General features: G+C 39.8%; 1 protein-coding gene across 2 annotated transcripts in view; it reads left to right on the top strand.

The window, feature by feature from the left end:
- The window catches only part of LOC136884452 (7-methylguanosine phosphate-specific 5'-nucleotidase), a 72,176-nt gene that overhangs the window by 32,379 nt on the left and 15,457 nt on the right, over positions 1-24,340 (top strand). For both annotated transcript variants that reach the window (XM_067156632.2, XM_067156631.2), the window contains exons 5-6: positions 2,372-2,594; positions 11,307-11,550. In XM_067156632.2, coding sequence (XP_067012733.1) covers positions 2,372-2,594; positions 11,307-11,550 — 467 coding nt within the window. The remainder of the gene's footprint in view (positions 1-2,371; positions 2,595-11,306; positions 11,551-24,340) is intronic.

Genomic DNA, 24,340 nt, shown 5'->3' on the forward strand with positions numbered 1-24,340 from the left:
GGTCTCTCTGCCATCCTTTCTGTGACATCCTCAGTAAGGATGATTATCGTCACATTTTCTCAATAATGCCATTATTATTTTCATTTCCCCTTTTCCAGCTGACACTGGGTGTTTCCTCTCCAATTCAACCTCTGTCTCCAACATTCCTCATCCAACACCATGTTCCAGTCCAAGTTCCTTGCTGTTGTTCACAGTCCATCCATCGTAATCTAGGTCTCCCTCATGCTCCTTTCCCTATCATCTGTCTTTCCAGTGCTTGGCTTGGCAGACTTTCTTCTTTCCTCCGTTTCACATCTGTTCCACTTTGTCATTTAGTTTTTGCACATTTAGCTCTTTTTGTATGTCTTCATTTCTCACTCCATCCCTCGTCGTCATCTGTACTCTACTCTCATCTCTCCGAGTCCTTGTCCAGGTTTCTGCTGCGTATGTCATTATATCCCTTGTACAAGGGCAAGTCAATAGTATCTGCAATTTTGTTTTTAGGTAGGCTTTATGGCATTGTGTGCTCACCAACTGTTAGATGGCACCATTGTCTACATCTGTGGTAGGTTTCAGCGTTATCAGATCAGTACAGCTTGTGCTGTTGCGATGTAAAGATGGCCGCGCCACACTCTGTTTGCTCCGAGGAAGAACAGCGTTCTGTAATCTGTTTTTTGTGGTCTGAGGGTGTACGAGGAGTGGAAATTTATAGAACAGTCGCTCATCTGTTATTCAGGATCATATCATGCATTTTCTTCAAAATTGGCATCAGTTGCGGCCAGGTCTTTCCTGATCCTTCACGCTTGTGCGACCCAACTGTTCAATCCATTCGTAAACACTTTGCTGTGGCAAAACATTGTTCCTGTCTTGCGCTGAAAGTCTTCTACGAATTTCCGCTCCTGGAACACCCTCAGACCACAAAAAACGTATTACAGAACGCCGTTCTTCCTCGGTGCAAACAGAGAGTGGCGCGGCCATCTTTATGTCGCAACAGCGCAACTTTACATCTGTGGTAGGTTTTAGTGTTATCAGATCAGTACAACGGTGCCATCTAGTGGCTGGTGAGCACAACGCCATACAGCCAACCTAAAGACAATTGGAGCAAAATTGCAGATACGTATTGATTTACCTACGTACATTGTACTTCTTTAGCCTACATTGGTACATCTTTATTCCATATTAATCCCTGTACCTGGTGGTGTATCCTCGTACTAATTTCCATTTTCTGTCACTTCACTTGCCAAGTATTTGAAGTGTTCCAGTTCTGTTGTCTCCAGTTTTGATAGCTCCTTTTCCTTCTATGCTTCCTCTGCTCATCACCATTGTCTTGCTCTTCTCCATGTTGATGCTCAATCCCCGTCTTCTTCCCATATCACATCATAATCCACGAACATTATCACATTCATTCTTTCCCCTCTATAGTCTTTACAATGTCATCCAACACCATTATGAATAATGAAGGTGACAGTACACTCTCATTGTCAGTTCAAAACCATTCTGTTCTGCCCACTGTTGCCTTCACTCAGCTGTAATGCCTAGTTTACACGATGCCAGTTGCTAGGCGACAGTCGCTGGCCGGTCCAGTTGAAAGAGAAGCTATTGCCATGGCTGTAGACAATGAGTGGCTGAGTACGAAGCGTCTGTAGTGTCATGTGAGGAATTAAATTTATTTTGCAATGATACTTATTGGTAATTCATTGCTGAGTTGTGCAAAGTTTTGACCTCAGTCACACTGAATCATTGAATGTTAATTTTATTGGTAATCTCAGAAAGTGCCATTTGATGGGCATTTTTTGTCTTTGTACAGGTCATCGTGCTAGTCCCACAAACATCGTCGTTTCCTATACAGCTCAATGAATTTTATCGTCACCCCACTTTGAAGCCATATTTATGCAAACAGCCTACAAATAAATTAAAAATTAAAGTATTTAAGTTATGAAGACCACGGAGGCGGCTGCACCTCTCGGTTGACACAAGCAAACTGGCACAAAGTAAATATACAGCTACTGGCCTGTCAATTGTCCCGACAGTGCTGAGCTCCGGGTGGTGGGCCCAGTTGGTTGTCCTCAGTCTGCTCCTGGAGACAGTCAATTGTGAGGGCAATTGCCTAGACAACTGGACTGAAGTAAGCCACTCAACTGTCATCGTGTAAACATCGTGTCACGCTTTCCCGAACTTTGTTCTGGGGATGCTGCCGCCTTTTCTAAGTCTATAAATGTGATTACTATATTATTAACAAATACCTTGCAGTTGGGAAATATCCCAGTGGCGGCGACCATTCCCATACTCCTATGTGAGGTCTATTTAAATGCGATGCTCCATACAACATGAATTGAACGTAAGTGTTTACACTGTCGAGATGAATAGAGTCCTTGTGGTTGCAATGCTGCAGGTATCTTTGGGGAGTGCAAGCAGTTACCGCCCAGCTACAAGGAGAAGTCGCAAGCTCTGTTCAACCAGTACAGGCCCGTCGAGATCGATCCGTCCCTGAGCAAGGAGCAGAAGATCCCCTACATGATAGAGTGGTACGACAAGGCGCAGATGTTGCTCAGCGGGTTCGAGTTCCGCTGCGACGAGATGGACCAGGTCCTCCAGAACGTGTGTGCAGATCTCAGGTGAGCAGCCCTGGCCTTGGTCGGCATTATTACATGGATCAAGATCATTCTCACTTCTGGATGCCCTTCGTGTGTGGAGGGACGTATTCACTATGGTGTGTTGAATGTGTACCAACACTCAGTCCCACTCAGTAGAACTGGGCAACCATCGTCAATTAACATTGATCAGAGATAAATACGGAAGCGCACTTTGAAAAATGAAGGTATCGCGAAAGAAGGACAAGGGACATGAAGGCGTGACAATAAAAGACTCCCTAGGCCTCGAATGCTCTGATAGCGTCGTGGTCGGAAAAGAACAGTAATTGACCGAGGGACATCTGATAGGATAGATGAAAGTGGGGAGCCTGGCACAAGTAAGTGGAAGCAGTACCAGGACTCTGCTAAGGGCCCTGTGGTCGACAATCCACTGGGGCCACTTTTAATCGTTACCGTGTGTGTTATTCTATCACCCCCACTTACAGAGGGTAACTGAGAGATGTAGTGAATTGTAACCCTTACTGACATTTTCACTATGAAGCCAAGGCTACGATTTAGGTGCTCTCAATGTGTCTTGCCTTCAAACGCATGAGCGGTATCTCCTGGTTCACCATCAGAACAGTAGGAGAGGTGGTGGTATACAATTTCTAATAACCAGATTGCGTACCAAAATCCTGGATTAAATTCCAAACCTCTCGGCAGTGTTCATATGCAGTGAGGGAATATGACGATGATGATTCATCCGTCGGATGGGGACGCAAAACTTTGAGCAGACTCTTTGGTGATATTCGACAGGGGTAGGCTACATGCCAGCACAGAGTTTCACCCTCTTCTTACGTGATCGTCATCCCATACGCACACGACCATCTAATAGACCTCCACAAGGTGAGCCGAACGTGTCCATGCAGCAAATAATGTTTACATACTGTTCTGCATTAGGAAAATATTTTGTTTTCTGTTGGCATTTTCTGCGGCTACAATCATAGATGATGCTTTATATTTTTTAGCTTCCCTGCGCCACATGTTTTATTCGTGAATCATGTAACAGAAAGTGCTGTCAAGTGCCATGTGCCGACTTAGTACCGCAAGCGTTTAGCTATGACCAAGCCCTTGAATGGTGCGAGCGGAGATTGTAAATCATATCCTACTTGTGAACCCATAATACTTTTGGGGTTGATCGATTTGAGAAGAATGAAAGCACCTGACTGGGAATCGAACCTGGATACCTGGCCAAGGAGCCGATCATTTTGTTTATAAGCTTTGGCGTATTCTTTATTTTTTATCTTGAATGAGATGCACAAAAGTCACTTTTTGTTCATTATTTCATCAGCTTAACCTTGGTACATCCAGACAGTTTCGATGCACGGCACACTACCGCAACGTTTTATCGTTTGTATTTACCCATGCTCGGAAAATACCTGTTCTCGTAGTTTTTAGGATTTTCAATAGCTGAATCTACAGAACAGTGCCTCATTTCGTAAACTCCGTGATCTTGTTGCGATGGTTTTGACGCTTATTTGGGGCAGTGTTTCCACGGTAGCACCAAGCCCGTGAGAAAGAAGGCAGTTAATGGAGCAAAAGGAGGATTAAGGGTAAAATTCTCGAATATTCAGAGACTGGATCCGAATCTGATTGCCTTGTATCAGTAGTTTTATCGGCATGTAAAACAAATCCTGCTGGACAAAATTCTGGCACCTGATGAGCCCATGCCGCACTGGGGCAAAACACTGGTCATTTTTGACGACTGAGTTTCCTGAATTTTATTTAGCTATGTCAATCGGAAGCCATATTTTTGATCAACCAAGATATTCATAATTAGGTCGGTTTTCAAGATCAGTGAGGAATTAAGGAAATACATGCTCTCTCTCTCTCTCTCTCTCTCTCTCATCCTCACTCAATTTAATGCCTCTATTTGGTACACGCATGAATAGAACTGTATTCTTTGGTGTTTCCTGCTGTAAATAATTCGGCTCCCTTCTTGAAATTTGCTATTGTTGGGCTTACGTGAAACCATGCTTTAATAATACACAAAAGGAAATATATTACATGTACATATGCAGTACGTACAAAAGGCTAACTTAAGTCTGCAGACCATACAAAAGTCATGACAAGACAATATTAGGGTGATAATGAAATTTCCTTCCATTTCAACTGAACTGATCTTTATAGCGGAGGTAAAGTTGCTTTCCCTTTCGGAGGAGTTCTTGAAAATTTTTCTTGCTTCTTATACATGATAATTGCATTCTGTAAATATGAATTCAACTAAATAAGACCATATTATAAAAATGCTTCATTAGTCAATTCACACCAACTACGTTCAGTGTTCTCCCCAGGACCTTTTTAATGGATGGACCGCTCTGCCATTTTTACAGACTGCCCGGCTAACATAACATAGATATGAGCTAGTTACATATTTGAGTTATTGAGTGCTGCAAATTAAAACATAATTACTGTAAAACTGTTTATTGAAATGATAAATCATGTTAGTGTCGTGTTTGGATTAGTGTGGAATCGCATCCGAGCACTCTATTCCGTGTGTCGTCGCAAACCCGTATGGCACTCCAGGCCTAAGCCCAGTGTTACATGATTATGAAAGAGCAGTAGAACACTAGAAGTTTAAAATAACCTGTTTGTCTTCTTCGTGATAATAACACTAAATTAGTTCAGTTTTGCAATTAATGTTTACCTGTCTCATATTATTCTCAATGCCGTGAGGGGAATAAAAGGAAATTATTTTCGTTTCAATTTTTACATAGTATTCCCCGCCCAGCTACTCATTCCTGCCACCCGGCTGACGAAAATTTCTGGGGAGATCAGTTATATTGTTAAGTGCATTATTCGAAAATGCCACAATTATACTTACCTGACAGATTTATAATCGTACAGCATTACTTATACCAGCAAATGTAACACTAGTGATTTTGACAATATGGCAGTGGCAATTCGTATAATCTCACAAGAAACACCGTGACTGTATAGTGGCATCGTGTAGAATTTACAGTAACTGTAAGACGTAATATCGGGAAGTAGGTCCGTAAAGTGTACATTTAGAGACACTGAATCGCACCCAACAGTTCAAAAATAAATATCAATCAGTGCCTTTAGTGTTAACAGTGGAGAAAGAGTAAGGTTGTACCAGGCAAGTTGGCCGTTTGGTTAGGGGCGTGCAGCTGTGAGCTCGCGTCCGGGAGATAGTGGATTTGAACCCCACTATTGGCACCCCTCAAGATGGTTTTCGGTGGTTTCCCATTTTCACAGCAGGCAAATGCTGGGGCTGTATCTTAATTAAGACCATGGCCACTTCCTTCCCATTCCTAGGCCTTTCCTGTCCCATCGTCGCCATAAGAGCTATCTGTGTCGGTGCGACGTAAAGAAAATAGCAAAAAAAATAAAGTAAGGTTGTACACTTAGTGTATACGCTTACATGCCCGGGAGTATAAATGTGACTCGGAGTCAAATAGCAGACTTCTAGGCGATGAGAACCAGGGGAGGTCAATCCTTTGCACCGTGCATAACCGTCGTCGTGCACGCAATGCGCCATTCCAGTTTAATGTGAACTGTGTCAGAAGGCTTTATCGAATGAAAACATCTGCAAGGAAGACCTAGAAATACCTTCCTTAAAACAAATACTGATTCACATTCAGATACAGAATTACGTTTCAATGAAGGACGCAGCAGATGACAGGATGGTCTGGAAATGATCACAATGATGAGAAGGATTTTATCTCACTGCTGAGGGGATTAACAGAGCTTCTCAAAACTCTGTATTTGAGTTAAGCGATATCTGGGAAGTGCACAACGCCAGGAGTTTTTACACATTTTGCTGCCCTGAATCCCTCGAGATACCAAAAGCAGCTCACACCTCCGCTCTCGACAGTGTTTGTTTACTCTTGATACACGCAGAGATAATGAAAACGAGTGATTGAAGTGAAGTGTTTGTTAGTCACTCACAGCTAAAATCGACCTCAAATGGAAAACTATGGGAGCTGTCCCTCTGCTAGCAATCATAGGCCAAAGTCAACTAAAACACCTCTCAGAGTGGACGAGCAAGGGGAGAACTAGCAGTCGTGTGGCGAGGCAGCTGTCTCCAGCTCTACTGAACACCAGTATCACCCTGGACTGTAGAGTATTGTGCTAATACTAGGGGGAGGAACGTTGCTGCTAGAAATATCATCAGGAACTGGTGTGCCAGCTCTGAGGTGCAGAGTATGGGGTGCCTCTGCGATCGAAACTCCAAGCCTAACACGAACTCCTGGTCCTAATGTGGGGAGAATTTTCTGCTGATCAGGATGGTGGTGATTATTGTTTTAACAGGAAGCAGAACTGGGCAACCTTCCTCTATTCCCACTAATCAGAGGGAAAAATGGAAGAGGCCTAACACTTCAAAATTGAAGGTATCAGTCGAAGAAAGACAAGGGCAAGGAAGGGCATGAAAATGAGATTCCCTATGCCTCAAATGCCTTAATACCTTCGGATTGATAAAGAACAAGAGTTTACCAAAAGAGGTCGGATAGGACAAATGAATGTGAGGAGCCTGGCACAGGTAAATGGAATCAATGCCGGACTCAGCTATAGGAACTGTGATACGCTCCCAAGTTGAGAGAGTCCTTGTTCTCCCTTTAGTGAGAGGATAGTGCCCCCAACCTTGGGGACTGACTAGGAGAGGAAGGAGCAGCAGACAGATCCCCATGACTTGGATCTAATAAGGGAATGCCAGAGAAACGAACATCCTGCATGATGCCTCCTACCAGCTGGTGTGGATCTGTCTACAGCTAGGCAGTTCAAGACATTGTACAAGCCATATCTGCTACTACGGTCTCATTGGACAAGGCGTCTGCTGGCAGCTGTAAACAGATTGGGGCAATCTGTTACCTCAGCGCGAGTGGTTCATTCCCAGCAGTAGCGTAGTTTTTGTTGTCTGTATCGGCGCCAGACATCATTTTTAATATATTGTTATTTATTACTGTGTTGGATAATGGAACTGTAACTCTTTATAGTTTGGACTCACTTTTACTTTTCATTACAAGTGGTCATTTCGAAAATTATTGTGGTGAAACATTGTCGTACCACGCAACGGATTGCGCCACTAGACGGCTCTTTTAGTGGCTCACATGTTTGGTCCTATAACATTTTCTCGTATATTGATGATTTATAGCATAGATGGGGCAAATTTTGTACGTTTTTCACAAGATGAGAAATTACTTTCCTCACATAATGGACAGCTACAGTTTTGAAACCTGGGAGGATCGTGCATGAAATGATCTGCATTTTGGTTTTGTGACTTTTTTTGACCTGTGTTCGGAAACATCAAGGAAGGGCGGAGAAATTTATTTGTGTTCTAAAATGCATTGTCATCATCATCATCTTCCTTCCAAGTATTAGGCCATGTGTCCCGTTACGGTCCTGCACTTCTCTTTTTGCAAGACTTGAAAGCAATCAAATGTCCTTCCGACGGGTTGCTAGCCTGAAGGAAGTAAGACCATTGGTGGGGCTGCCACCTCTCAGCTAATGGACTAGCTGAAATTACAGCATTTCCTCCGTAATTGATGTAACGGTTATACCGCTGTGACTCGGTCGACAGGGCCACCCATGTCTGTGGGAACAGGTTTGTTCATCCCGGGAAGGTGAGGTTGGCATTTGGGCAGGAGAGGTTATGTCATCATCATCATCATCATCATCATCATCATCCTTCCAAGTATTAGGCCATGTGGCCTGTTACAGTCTTGCATTTTATTTCCATCGCTTCATTGGACGTCCTATAGATCTCTGTCCTCTTGGTTGATACCGTAAGATCTCCTTTGGTAGTCTTCCAGATTCCATTCTTGGTTGATACCGTAAGATCTCCTTTGGTAGTCTTCCTCTGAACGTGACGTTTCCAGTTTTCTTGGTAATCATAGACGTAATTGATTACTGGTTTCGCATTCAGTCCCTTAAGCACATCTTCATTTCTTATACGATCCCATTTCATATAGCCTGCTGTTCTGCGCACAAACGTCATTTCATGTGCTGTAATTCTGGAAATGTCTTGAGTTCTTATTGTCCATGCCTCACTGCCATAGCAAAGGGTTGGTCTGGCTAAAGTGTTATAAAGACGTAAGCGAGTGTTTTTTTGGACAAGAGGTGGCTTCATAATATGATTTATGATTCCTGTTGTTCTGGTAAATTTGGTTATTTTTGCAGAGATATCAATTTCCCCTTGGTAAGATAAATTGTATCGCAGATAATTGAATTCGTTGACTCTTTCCAAAATTTATTGTAATATATATATTTTTAAATATTGTTTGATGTTTGAACTAATTGTGTATTTTGCATGACGAAACCGTGTGCGGTACCTAACTTTTGTGACGGGGTGTACGGGCACGTGGCATTTCTAGGAACATTTTTCTTGTTGTTTCCTGTCTTTTGCTGGCTCTCAGAAGGATGTTGCTCAAACAGTCTTGTGATAGATCAGAATAATGACCTCGCTTATTGGTGAAATTTATGTTTGAATTGTAGCGAGTTTCCCTGATTGGCTCTTTGCATGTTTCTCAATTTCTGCCCTTTGGCTCCTAAGTGGGAGCAGGGCTCTTGTCTGTATCTTTGGTTTTTGAACGGCTTAACAGCCAGATGCACTTCGGGTGTCGTCCCGTCAGCGGGCTCCAGCCACCTCAGGGTAAGCCTGTTTTTTCCTCTCAGACTTTAATATATAAAATACTTTTAGATCTGGAGTTTACCTTATACCTTGGCTTTAGCCACCTTTCTTGTAATGTATTAGCTCGACAGCTAGGCATATCCGTTTGATTTTGGAGTCATTCCCCTTTTCTTTTAATTAACTTACTTGGTTGTTTACATGTAAAACAAATTTTCCTCCGGGATTACCTCCTGTAATTCTGTTCCGATTCAGTGCACGCGTGTTGGAGCTATGTGTCTTTCACTGAAGTGCTTTAGGAAAGGCAGCAACTCCAAAGGCCTCTGCATTAAGTTTTATATTCTCGGTTATTTTAATTTTCCTTGTAAATAAAATTTTAAAGTTCATTTCATTTTCTTCAGTACAAAACCTTAAAGGATTACCGTCTGTAATTAGGATGCTGCCGGTTACGTTTCATCAGGTATTTGTGTGAAGACTTTTGTGTTTTCAGGTTAAATATGCCCAGAAAAGTAAGGTCGAAATGTTTTAGTAATTGATGTGCGGCAGCACAGGTTCCTGTAATGTTAAAATGGTGTATTCTGAAAGTCATGGATACCTCGTGATTTATTTACATTATTCTTTGTTACACCTTTATTGCCAATGTTACCTTTGTTTTAATTCTCTGTTGTTCTGTTCTCATGTTATGCCTTCTTTTAACTTGTCAGTAAATGCGGACTGAAGGGTAACTGCGTTAACATTTCTTTCCCTACAATGTCGAGTAATACTCCATTGTCTTAGGGATCCCAGCCCGCTTTCCCCGCATCCTTCACTAGTTATCATGTTGGTAATCCTGTTTTTAAAAACGATCTTGCAACATGTGTCTCCAAAACTTACGATGGTAAAACCTGTTGTCTCTTCATTTGGTATATTTCCTTTTATCCATGTTATGATTGATTTGTGTGTGTTCTTTTCATTAATGTTGCCTGTTTTGGGGTGACAGTTTTGTCGTATCTGCATTGGGTACACCTTAGATTGGTTTAGAAACTCGGATTAGGATGAAATTTTAGTACAGTTTCCTGATATTCCTTTGGTTTTTCCATACATACACAGCAGCTAGAGTCATGCAATTTGGCTGACATATGACCCATGGACGTACCAATGAGTCTACCAGACTTCATGATTCTGTCAGTCTTATAAGTGTGCCGAACGGTAAAATTAATTATGGAAAATGTACAAAATTATGTAAGGAGAAATGAGCAGATGTCTCAACATTCCATTACAGAAAGCTAATGTTTTAAGTGGATGTGAGGCACTGAGGAAAAGCGGATAGGAGCAGGTAAATGTTGACCACGTGCTAAGAAGTCAAATCCTGACAGTTTTGATAATCCTGTGATAGAAGTACTTTAAGGAAATTCCTCAGTGCTGTTAAAAGAAAAACATTACCAATTTCATGGGAAAGAGACACATTTTGAACATTAATAAGGAGCGTGGGCTTTAATTTACAAAGTAACAATGATATTAGTTTGACAAGACTCGGCAATGTGGCAGGCTGAGTGTTATACTTCAGATGGATTGCAGAATGAAATTGTGTATTTAAATATATAATGTTGATAGCGCACCTTGTGTCTGCACGACACTTGTCAGCAAACATGAGTGCGCTCTCTCAATAGCAATAATAACTTATCACAGTAGTGGAAATGGAAACCTACAACCTGTTATCCAGTCGATGATCAGGTCAGGGATGGGATGAATGAAGCCCCCAACTTGCGGCGAGGATAGGAATTGTGGCGGTTACCGAAGTCTGTCGCACTCCTATGGGGCAATGATTAATGACTGACAGATGAAATGAAATGATAGTGGAGTGTGTTGGTAGAATGAAAGATGACAGGGAAAACCGGAGTACCCGGAGAAAAACCTATCCCACCTCCGCTTTGTCCAGCACAAATCTCAGATGGAGTGACTGGGATTTGAACCACGGTATCCAGCGGTGAGAGGTCGGTGTGATACCGCCTGAGCCACAGAGGCTTTGATCACAATAGTATTACCTGAAAATATTCATGTACAATTGCTTTAAAATATGTAAAACTTTAAACCAAATATATAGAAAATTAAATCATGTTCTCTTGCAGGACAGGATCAGAGGAAATGTTCAGGTCACTTTTGGAGGCTGAAGTCCCCGTGCTGGTGTTCTCAGCTGGACTGGGAGACATGGTCAGAGCCATCCTCAGGCACCACAAGGTGTTGCATCCCAACGTGCACATCATCTCCAACTTCCTCGATTTCGAAGGCAGCATACTGAAGGGCTTCAAGGGCCAGCACATACATGCCTTCAACAAAAACGAACACGCCATAGAAAATTCAGAGTACTTCAAGGTAAGGACCTCTCTACTCTGATGGGCTGAGCAACAGCCAATGATGTGCGAGTACCTGATCCATTTCATTGTTGCAGGTCACATACAGCACGATTGAAAATAATACTAACAAGTCTTAGTGTTTATAAATCTTGTACTCACTGTTCTGTATTGACACCGGTATCATACAATAACCTCACTTTGTTCAATACCAATAATTGGATTCTTAAAACTTTAAATTATTATTATTATTATTATTATCATCATCATCATCATCATCATCATCATCATTTGCAAATAGATCTGCATGGAACAGGGGAGTCTTGTCATAAGGATCACACGAGCATGTGAACACCCTTGTAATCCCAAAAGTCTTGACATTTACACAATATTGTATGATGAACAATATTTCTGTACATTGAGAACGTATTTACGAAGTATAAGTGCCGATTCACTTTTAGTTTCCATTTTAATGATGCGCCACGCTAGCCGATCGCAACCCCGCTTTGAACTACAAACTGTGGTGTATTACATAGCTAGAGCTTGAAGGGGCAATGCTATGGGTATCATGAATATGATCATCACACTGCCTGCTCGATAAGTGGACCGCTGACCCGCTTCCAGTGCCTTCTCTACAATCCTGCAGTGCGTAGTGCGTGGCAGTGGTTAATGCAGAGAGCTGTTGACAATTGCACGTATAAGATGATATTGCTTAATGAGCCAAAGAGGCGACACAATATAGGCTGAGCTCTTGATAACGTATTGACCGACCGAGGAGCAACTTACGGCTATCTGCTGTCGGCTCTGCATGAACACCGAACGTGACTGGCATGGAATTTCATTCATGAGCACTACAAATTTTAATCACCTAATGTTTAGCCTGTTCCAAGTTGGTAATATTTTGCTACATTTTAACACTGGATTAAAGATTTTTTCTAAATATGCTGAACACAGCAACATTATATCTATTTCAAGGAGTTACACAGTTTAATGGACACCGTTATGTTGGTTTTTTAAAAAATAAGTATTTATTTTATTTGGGAGAGTTTAGTCTAAGAAGCCAATTTTAACCTTAGCCAAGTGCTACACGTGTTTATCTGGAACTCATCTATTCCCACACGAGCTAATGATGTCTTTATCCGGAATTGAAAATTACGCACTTGTGCGTTTGTATGTTTTACATTGTGTGTGTCATATTAGCCCATAGATGTCAGGAGCGAATACATAGGGCCCGTAGTTAGGTTTAACACAGGGATTTGGAATGAAAAAGAGCGAAGGTTTTGCTGCTAAGCACGATTTCCATGGTGACATTGCAAATGTTTGTGCTTTAGCTATTGCATACAAGAGAATTCAAAACTGAGTCCGAAATAGAGGCGTAATTACTAGATACATACATTTACATTATCATTATAGACTGTTATGCCTTTCAGCGTTCAGTCTGCAAGCCTCTGTGAATTTACTAAACGTCGCCACAATCCTCGATTTGCAACTAGTTTTGTGGCCTCATTTAGTTCTATACCTCTTATCTTTAAATCGTTAGAAACAGAGTCTAACCATCATCAACTTGGTCTACCTCGACTTCTCTTATCCTCCATAACAGAGTCCATTATTCTCCTAGGTAACCTATCCTCCTCCATTCGCCTCACATGACCCCACCACCGAAGCTGGTTTATGCGTACAGCTTCATCCATTGAGTTCATTCCTAAATTAGCCTTTATATCCTCATTCCGGGTACCCTTCTGCCATTGTTCCTACCTGTTTGTACCAGCAATCATTCTTGCTACTTTCATGTCTGTTACTTCTAACTTATGAATAAGATATCCTGAGTCAATCCAGCTTTCGCTCCCGTAAAGCAAAGTTGGTCTGAAAACAGACCGATGTAAAGATAGTTTTGTCTGGGAACTGACTTCCTTCTTACAGAATACTGTTGATCGCAACTGCGAGTTCACTGCATTAACTTTACGACACCTTGATTCAATCTCACTTACTATATTACCATCCTGGGAGAACACACAACCTAAATACTTGAAATTATTGACCTGTTCTAGCTTTGTATCGCCAATCTGACATTCACTTCTGTTGAATTTCTTACCTACTGACATCAATTTAGTCTTCGAGAGGTTAATTTTCATACCATACTCATTGCACCTCTTTTCAAGTTCCAAGATATTAGACTGCAGGCTTTCGGCACAATCTGCCATTAAGACCAAGTCGTCAGCATAGGCCAGACTGCTTACTACATTTGCACCTAACTGAATCCCTCCCTGCCATTTTATATCTTTCAGCAGATGATCCATGTAAACTACAAACAGCAGAGGTGAAAGATTACAGCCTTGTCCAACCCCTGTAAGTACCCTGAACCAAGAACTCATTCTACCATCAATTCTCACTGAAGCCCAATTGTCAACATAAATGCCTTTGATTGATTTTAATAATATACCTTTAATTCCATAGTCCCCCAGTATAGCGAACATCTTTTCCCTCGGTACCCTGTCATATGCATTATTTAGATCTACGAAACATAAACACAACTGCCTATTCCCCTCGTACCATTTTTCAATTACCTGGCACATACTGAAAATCTGATCCTGACAGCCTCTCTGTGGTCTGAAACCACACTGGTTTTCATCCAACTTCCTCTCAACGACTGATCGCACCCTCCCTTCCAAGATGCCAGTGAATACTTTGCCTGGTATACTAATCAATGAGATACCTCAATAGTTGTTGCAATCCTTCCTGTTCCCTTGCTTGTAGATAGGTGCAATTACTGCTTTTGCCCAATCTGAAGGTACCTTACCAACACTCCACGCTAATTTTACTACTCTATGAAGCCATTTCATCCCTGCCTTCCCACTATACTTCACCATTTCAGGTCTAATTTCATCTATTCCTGTTGCTTTATGACAATGGAGCTTTTTTTTACCATCTTTTCCACTTCCTCAAGCATAATTTCACCAACATAATTTTCCTCCTCCCCATGAGCTTGGCTGCTCACAACACCACCAGGATGATTTCCTTTTTAAATTGAGAAGATGTTCAAAATATTCCCTCCACCTCTCCAGTGATTCCCTTGGCTCTATTATGATTTTACCTGAATTATTCAAAACACTGTTCATTTCCTTTATCGCTCCCTTCCTAAGATTATTTATTACTGTCCAGAAAGGTTTTCCTGCTGCTTGACCTAATTACTAGATAGTGTTTATGAAAACTAAAAAAATGAGCAATAATAGGTGAAAAATAGTGAAATTGATGCAAGTGAGTGTGACAGACGATGAGTACCTAGGTGTGGGATTGACAAACTCATTAATAGTGATGAGGAAAGCATAGAATTGTATGAGATCAGAAATCAGCATCAGTTCTCTTCTTGTTCTTCTTCTTCTTCTTCTTCGTCTTCTTCTTTTATGACCACATAGTATCACTTTAGTCAGTCCGTCGTTCAGGTCTCTTTGAAGTTATTGTTCGGGCTTTGCGGTCCTCCCAGTACTTCTTCAGATGCTCTGATCTTCGTGCCCTTTCCTCAGTTGAAAATGTGCGTGTTGTTGGTTTGTCTTGTGTAAGGGTAAAGCGGAGGTTTGTATTCTTGAGTTTTGTATTCAATTTTATCTTATTTGTGGTGTCTTCTGTTGTAAGGCCTATTTCCTTCAGATCCTCTCTTACTTCTGTGATCCATTTACATCCTGTTGTGGTATTTTTGAGACGAGTTTGTGTTGTACTAGTTGTTTCAGAAGTCTCGAATCCTGCATCCTCATGATGTGTCCAAAGAATCCCAGTCTCCTCTTACGCATAGTATCTGTAATGGGTTCTAGCTCTTTGTACACGACTTTGTTAGGTATTAACCGCCACTGTCCATCTTTCTGGTATTTTTTGTTGATGCAGGTTCTTCCAATCCACCTTTCAATTTTCTGAAGTCTGTCAGTCTTTGATTGTTTATTCAGGTAAAAGAGTGTTTCTGCTGCATATGTAGCTTCCGGTTTTATAACTGTGTTGTAGTGTTTTATTTTTGTATTTATTGATAGACATTTCTTTTTGTAGATGTCCCATGTTAATTTTTGTGCTTTAGCTAATCTATTTGTTCTTAATTGGATTGAGATTTTTTCATTTAAGTTATGTGTTATTACTTCTCCAAGTAATTCTACTCTACAACATAAAAAAGTTTCAATTTGCTTCGCTTTTGATAATGAATTATGAAGTAAGCAAGAAAGTGAATTACAAGCAACTTTCATGGATGTAAGATAAATATAGTGTTTTGTGATGTTAGTCAGAACTACTGCACACTTTTTTCTTGAATACAAGCAGTTGAGTATTTATTTCTTCCAGAATAAATGGATACCTGCAATCTGTTCCGATATGAATGGCTTATTTCATGCTTAACTGCTATATTTTTGGAGTGTTTGTGTTTATTAACATTAAAAGTAAAATCACCAAAATTAGTTACGGTCACAACGAAAAATATATTTGCTTGACAAGGGTTATGTGAATACTTTTCTAAGCCAACATTTGGTTTTTTTAGGGCTGGTTGTATAAACATAGCTGATCTGAGATCAATTTTGATTCGAGATCAGAAAATGAGCCTTTCCAAGCTGCTCGTTGTGTTGTATAACATTGATCACGGATCTCATGATCCGGATCAACTTTGATCCGTCATCGTAGAATTTTGCTTGGCAATGTTGTAAACAGCGTGAAAAATTCGTACTAATCAGGAGTATGTTGGTAGTAAAGTCACGTTATTTCATGTTTTTAATCTCTGTGATGTAGTGTCAATCTTTGTGTCAATCAGATCTCAAACACATCGACTGAAAAATGGACATGAACTTGGATGTCAATAAGCGAAGAAATCGAGCGCTGAATTTTACAGCATACGAAAAGAAGTTGTTAATTGATTTAGTTGTTACGAAATATAAGAATACAATTGAAAGTAAAAAGACTGATGCTGTAAGTACGAAAGAGAAGGAAAGCACTAGCTTCAGACTTCAATTCCTATGCAAATGTGGCGCGACGGGATTGGAAAACCTTGCAGTTATGTTACAAGAATGTAAAACGACGAACGAAAAAGTCGGCTGCAGACGATAAAGTAAGTAAAGAAATACATATTTGCGTATTAATCACTAGTTGAGTCTTCGGAGTATCGTACTTAACCAACTGCACATTCTTACTAGGTCAACATTCATAAAACAGCCGGAGGTCCTTTCGTACAACCTATGGAGGATGAAGCTGGACGGAAACTCGTAGCAGCATTAAAACCTCAATTCCTTCCACTAGCCTGCGAGTCCGATTGCGATGTGAACTTCCACCAAGAAGTTATTTTTGGTAAGTTAACCTTGAAATCCTGATATGAATAACTAGGATACGGGGTGTTCGAAATGTAGACCAAGATTGTATTCTACACTTTTCACAAGCATAAGGCATTGTAAATTGGTTGCCTATATGCAGGAATATGTCTGATGTTAGTTTGTTTTTGATTGTAGTGAATATTGCGATAAGCCTTTTCTCTTAATTAATCGGTCATCAGTAACTCCAATAAAAATTACAAACTGCCCCTTGGTGATTAATGACAGTTTAACTAAATACAGTGCACATGTACTATGGAAGTACATAATGTCTAGTTTTATTATTTAGATGTACGTGAATGTGATGTGGAGGATCCTGCACTTACAATGGAAACTGCAGTGAACGAATCACAATCGCAATCCGTTGCTTTCGTGAAGGAAATAGCTGTCAGTGGGGTTTCTTACAACATGGTAATGTATCAAGTTACGTGACTACTGTATGTTGCAACAAACTTAATGAAGGGTGTTATTCCAGACAGATATTACATATAATGGCCGGTTTCTGGTACACTACATTTACCTATGAGTTACCTAAATGTGCTTGTAACTAACTGCGCTGTTAACTTTAGTGAGTTTCTGGAAACTTAAATCCATATTTATCAGTACAAATATCGTCATGTTTAGTATCTCTCTTCTTCCAATAGATGTATCTATGCAAATATTTTTTTGGTTTCTTTGGTAATATCTAGTTACTTTTACTAGCAGAAGTTTCCTATAATGAGAACTGGTTGGCAAACATGTACACAGTCATTTCAATCAATCTGATTCAGCATGTAAAAATCTCTGATAATATGAATATATCTGATCTAATAATGCAAAAACTAGTTATATTTCTCCTTCTTTCTTATTCACAGTACGCAGATATAGTCTTACATTTTACCTAGATCCGTTGCCGTCAGTAAAATTATACAAATACACCGCGATTACCAAACAGATCACTTTTCACTGATCCAGAACACAAGCGTAAATATAATAATATAAATGAAAAACGTGCATGTAATTTCACCTGATCAGATGCCAAACTCTTCAAGAATTCCATTTCTTCTGGGCTTTCATGGCACAACTTGAACAACACGAAAGCGTTACAAACTGCAATCTCCAATAGCCAAAAGAAAATAGATACCGGTACCACTACATTTTTCATTAGTATTTCCGTAATGTACTCCTCGAACTGAGGATTTGTATTTCTTATAACTGCAACGGACTAGTCACTTGAGAAGTTTTACTTACACTGACCATGCAACATACATTGACAAAAATACTCTCGCAACTGCTGGCGGTAAGTCCACAGATAAGAAGCTAACATAACTACAGCTCCCTGCGAGATTTTTAATTAAAGAAGTCTAGATGTTTTATGTTTATTGGAAGTCTATCGGACCTCACGTCACCGGTTAAAAGATATAATAACATTAAAAAAGCAACAAAAATCGGTAGACTATTTATTATTCAGCAGGCTTATATTAAGTACATACAGGTACCTAAGAGATTATTTAGTACAGATGTAAATACTAATGGTAAATACTCTATAATTTCAGATTGGGTGTTCACTAACTGTTGGTGAGACTCATGATTCAAAGCCTGATGAAAGAAATCTTTAACATTATAGTTGCACTGAAAGATCAATTTGAACCTGGTGAAAATCCGTTTGATTCGAGTTCCATTTTATTTGACGATTCATTTCCCGTGTTGGAAGATATATGCTCCAAGGTGATTGTAACCGAAACAGCTGGGACAGATGACACCATACAGGTATAATCAGTGACTAAGCCAGTGATAACGTGGATGTAAACGTACTGACCGAAATATTGTAAACTCTAGCACACCCAAGCACATTAAAACTATAATGAATGACTGTAAATATAGTGTTGTGGAAAACGTAGAAGCAGCAACTAGGAACTTCGGGAGCGGCGATGCAGTGCTTATCATCGGTGGGACGAACGACGTAGCTCGCGACGACGCCAAGAATGTAAGATCACAACTTAAACATACACTAGGGAAGCTGACCCACACCAACGTTTTTGTAGTGAACGTGCCCCACAGGCATGATTTGAGTAGAGACTCGTGTGTGAACATTGAAGTGGACAAGGTCAATACAGATATTGTTAAAATTTGTAAACATTTTCGGAATACTCAGGTTATTGAATGCAGCAGTTTTGAGAGATACTGTTATACAAAACATGGCCTCCATCTAAACAATTCAGGTAAACGAAAGATAGCAAATATTGTTCTAGATTTTATTAATCTTAAGATATGTACTGTAAAACAGGCAACTCCCTTATAATACTGACCAGGAAAACTAGTAGAAAGAGCCAGCTGTACTTCAAGCTGGCTCAGTCAACTAGAAAAAGAAACTCAGGATAGTAAGGAATTTCAAGTTACCCAATTGCAACAGTCAAGTTGTAGGGAGGAAGGGGGTCTGAGATTGCTCTTGGTAAACTGTCAAAGTGTAGTAAATGTAAATAAACAATTAAAATTCGGTACATTGATGGAATCTTATGAGACTGATGTGGTGATAGGAGTGGAATCGTGGTTGAAAGAAGGGGTGGGTAATAGAGAAGTATTTCCAGAAGGGTACACAGTCTATCGTAGAGACCGAGGAGATAAAAAGGGAGGGGGGGGTGTTTATTCTGGTGAAGGAAACTTACTGTTCACATGAATGGTTTACCGATGAAAGGGATGAAATATTAGGGATAAAATTAGTTTGTGATAATATGAAGGAGGTGGCAATTATAGGAACATACAGGCCTGGAAGAGAGGAAAGAGACATGGAAATCTTTGAAAAAATAATAGATTATACTCGTAAAAACAATAATAATGATATGGTAATAATTGGGGGAGATCTAAATTTGCCTGAAGTTGAATGGAAAGGAGCTGCAAGTGAAGCCCATGAACAGAAACCGGCAAATACGTTAATTTGGGAGGGAGGATTTACACAAGTAGTACACGAACCGACTCGTCTCAATAACTTACTAGATGTATTCTTGGTTAAACCATGGGAAATTGTTGATAAAACTGAGGTAATTGAAAGAATAAGAGACAATAAGGCTGTAATAATGGATGTAGGACTCGTACCAAAAAGGCTTGATAAGAGGGTTACACAAGACAAGAAATTGTACAGAAAAACTAAAGTTGATGAATTTGGGACTTACCTTAAATCACAATTCAGTTGTTGGATAAGTGAAGGGAGTAACGTGGATACACTTTGGGCTAAATTTAAAGGAATTATTTGGGAAGGAGAGAAGAGATTTGTACCTGTTAAGAAGGGTAAAATGACCTCAGACCCTGTTTATTATACAAGGGAAATAAGAAAATTAAAAAGAAAATGTAGAATAGTAAACAGGAAAATCAAAGAGGGTAGGGAGAGTAGAGAAACTAGAAAACAGCTAATGAGGGAACTGAATAGAGTGAAAAAGGAAGCAAAAGAGAATTATATGAATGGCATACTTCAAGAAGGTAATGACCACAAAGGGAAATGGAAAAAGCTGTATTCATATATCAGGAATCAAAAAGGAAAAGGAATGTAAATTCCTACAATGGTGGGAGAAGGGGGTGAACACTATTTAACAGATACTGAGAAAGCAAACCTATTTAGTAGGGAATTTAGAGATTCAGTAGATGATTGTCAAGAGTTGGAAACCGAAACAAAAGATAGAGAGGGAGAGGGACAGAGGGAAACAAGAAGCTTCTCATTCACAAACAAAGATATTTTCAGAGAAATCCAACTGCTTCAGCAAGGAAAAGCAGCAGGAAGTGATCAAATTACTGGGGAGGTATTAAAGACAATGGGGTGGTACATAGTGCCTTATTTAAAATTTCTCATTGACTATGTCATAAATAATAGTGTAATACCAAAGGAATGGAAGGAATCCATAATAATACCAATTTATAAAGGAAAGGGTGATAAAAGGAAACCAGAGAACTACAGACCAATCAGCCTGACCAGTACAGTTTGTAAAATTCTGGAGAGTTTAATATCGAAGTACATCAGAGGGATTTGTGATGATAAAAATTGGTTCATGAGGAGCCAGTATGGATTTAGAAAGAAATTTTCTTGTGAGGCACAACTGGTGGGATTTCAGCAGGACATATCAGATCAGTTGGATTCAGGAGGTCAGTTAGATTGCATAGCCATAGATCTTTCCAAAGCCTTTGATAGAGTGGAACATGGAATATTATTAAAGAAATTGGAGGGAATAGGATTGGACGTAAGGGTTACACGTTGGATAAAAGCATTTCTAAATTCAAGGGTTCAGAAAGTCAAAGTAGGAAATAATGTATCTCAGGAAGAGAAAGTTTGGAAGGGAATTGCACAGGGTAGTATAATCGGTCCGTTACTTTTCTTAATATACGCAAATGATTTAGGGAACAATATAACATCAAAAATAAGATTGTATGCAGATGACATAATTGTTTATAGGGAAATAAACAACATTGAGGATTGTTCAGAATTACAAAGGGACCTTGAAAGTATCCAACAATGGGTTGAAGAAAATAATATGAAGGTTAATGGAGGCAAATCAACTGTTACAACTTTTACAAACAGGAGCTTTAAAACTGAATTTGAATATACTTTGGATGAGGTAGATATCCCAAAAGATGGCAAGTGCAAATACTTAGGTGTGAGATTTGAAAGTAATTTGCACTGGAAGGGTCATATTGATGACATTGTTGGTAAAGCATACAGATTGTTACATTTCATAATGAGGCTACTTAAAGGATGCAACAAAGAATTAAAAGAAAAAAGTTACTTGAGTATGGTTCGTCCATTATTGGAATATGCAAACAGTGTTTGGGATCCTCACCAAGAATACCTAATAAAAGAAATAGATAGTGTGCAGAGGAAAGCAGCAAGATTTGTAACAGGGGATTTCAGGAGAAAGAGTAGTGTATCAGAAATGTTAAAGGAACTTGGGTGGGAAACTTTAAGTAAGAGAAGGGAGAAAACTAGACTTATAGGATTATATAGAGCCTATACAGGAGAAGAAGCATGGGGAGATATCCATGAGAGGCTTCAGTTGGAAAATAATTATATCGGCAGGACTGACCACAAATATAAAATTAGAAGGAATTTTAGCAGAAGCGATTGGGGTAAATATTCATTCATTGGGAAGGGTGTGAAGGAGTGGAACAGTTTACCAGGGGTAGTGTTTGATCTTTTTCCAAAATCTGTACAGATATTCAAGAAGAGAATAAACAGCAACAGAGAAAATAAATGAAGTGTTAGAGGGCATTCGACCAGTGCAGGTTATTGTAAATAAAAAAAATGTGTGTGAATAAATTAATTCCATCCCCTGGTCTAAGGAGTTTGGACAGCCAAAGTAGGGGACTGCCTGTAGGGGTGAAGTACAGTGGGGACTTCGAGGGCCCTGGGACCGCTACGGTAGCTGTGAAGGCCCTTCAGGAACTCTGAAAAGTGGTGGCAAAAGGGGCTCTGGTTAAGACGCAGCAGGTCGTTATGCCACTTAGGATCCAGAACAGGTAAAAAAAAAAAAAAAAAAAAAAGTAAATAAATAAATGCAATGTAAATATTAATGTTATACCAGTTGTATAGTATCATTTGAAGTAATTCCACATACTGTATATCAGTTGACTATATTTGTAAGTAGTACAGGAGATATTATAAGTAGAATTTTGTAAACAATATAAATTTATTAAGGATGAGCTGTGTGTTTAATAGAAAACATTGTTAGCGTAAATTGTATAATATTGTATTATAGGAAAAATTTTCTTCTCTTGTTAATTTAATATTTAGTGCTTGACAATAATGTATTTTAGTGTACCATTTGCCACCGAGGTAGACACCTCATTTGCAAATAAAGAGATTTTGATATTTGATTTTAGTCAGTTCATTATCACTTACTAATGTTTACGAAACTAATTTGCTGGAATCAGTTCTAGCATAGAGGTACCTACAGCACTAGCTGCAGTTACCAGTCTTTGCGCAGATAACTGTGAATAAGCCGATAACTGTTGTTTCGGAAACTCATTTTAAATGTATCACCATATTTGGTCACTGATAACTACTCATCTACAGATTACTGTCATTCCAGAAACCGGCCATAAATTAAATATACATTTCACACGCTTAACTGTTCCTTATTACTATTCGACTAGCTTTTTACAGCATGGCCGTTCTTGTTTTTGTTCTTCTTCTTCTTATTATTATTATTATACTTATTCCTCTTCTTCTTCTTTATCATCACATTCTCGTATTTCAATTCTGACTGACTGATTTTAGGAACAAGTACCAGATACAGATGTCAGTCCTGGCCCCAGCAGACGAACTTCACCTCCTAAAAAGAGAAGAGCTGAAGCTGAGGGAAGTTTAAGGGACAACTTTTACAAGAGAAGATTGGAATGTCTAGAGGCAGAACATGCCATAAAAATGGAAAATCTCAAACTAGACCAGAGAGAGAGAGAGAGAGAGAGAGAGAGAGAGAGAGAGAGAGAGAGAGAGAGAGAGAGAGAGGTCCGAAACTCTGCAGAGGTGTGCCTGAGCCGGAGTTTACATGCGGTAGGGTGGCCAGTTCCTTTCCGCTCCTCCATTCCCTTACCCTCCACCAACAGCGCATGGCAACCCATCCAAATCTTGACCACGCCCAATGTTGCTTAACTTTGGAGATCTCACGGGACCGGTGTTTCAACACGGCTACAGCCAGGAAATTAAAAATTATGAGCTAGCGGCGGCTAAAGCGAGAGCAAATGAACATTCTTTTTAATACAAATGTATAGTGTTGTTAGTACTTAGAACATACTTGAACATGTTAATTATTTCATTCCTAACAGCATTATTTCTTCCATTCAGCCCAGCTTCCTCAAAGACTGGAAGTTCCTCGAAAACCCTTCTTCCTGGAAAAATATCTCCTTCAGGTTCACCATCCATGGAATCTAAGGCCATGTTATATAGGACAAACATTGCCACTATAATAGGAGGAACCCGAAGCAATTTTACTCGAAGACCCATCTTCAAGCAGGGAAATAATTTTTTAAGTAGCCCGAAAGTTCTTTCAATTGTGGATCGCGATCTCTTATGAGCTCTGTTATATGCCATCTCTGCAGGTGTCGCTTCGTGTAATACTGGAGTGAGGAGTAACGGTAGGCACTGTCTCCTAGAAGAAATCCTTTGGGCATTTCCTCCGCCTCAAACCGAGCATGAACTCTGGAGTTATCGAATATATTACTGTCATGTGCAGATCCAGGCCACCTTGCTACTATGTCTAGACAATGCAGATTAGCATCACATATAACCTGTACATTCAAGGAGAACTATCGATGCCTGTTCCTGAATACTTCGGCGTTGTTGTGTATAAGTTTTTTAAACTTGTTGGATGCAGAGTAATGTCACAACTCATAAACAACATGCTATCAGATAGATTGATCCAGGTAGTTATGGATAACATAGTAAAGTTAAAAAGCTCAACAATGGTCTCCCCCAAGGATCTGTGCTCTCTCCATTGCTGTTTAATATGTACATTGCCTATATAC

The sequence above is a fragment of the Anabrus simplex genome, chromosome 12 (assembly GCF_040414725.1).
Source record: "Anabrus simplex isolate iqAnaSimp1 chromosome 12, ASM4041472v1, whole genome shotgun sequence".
NCBI lineage: Eukaryota > Metazoa > Arthropoda > Insecta > Orthoptera > Tettigoniidae > Anabrus > Anabrus simplex.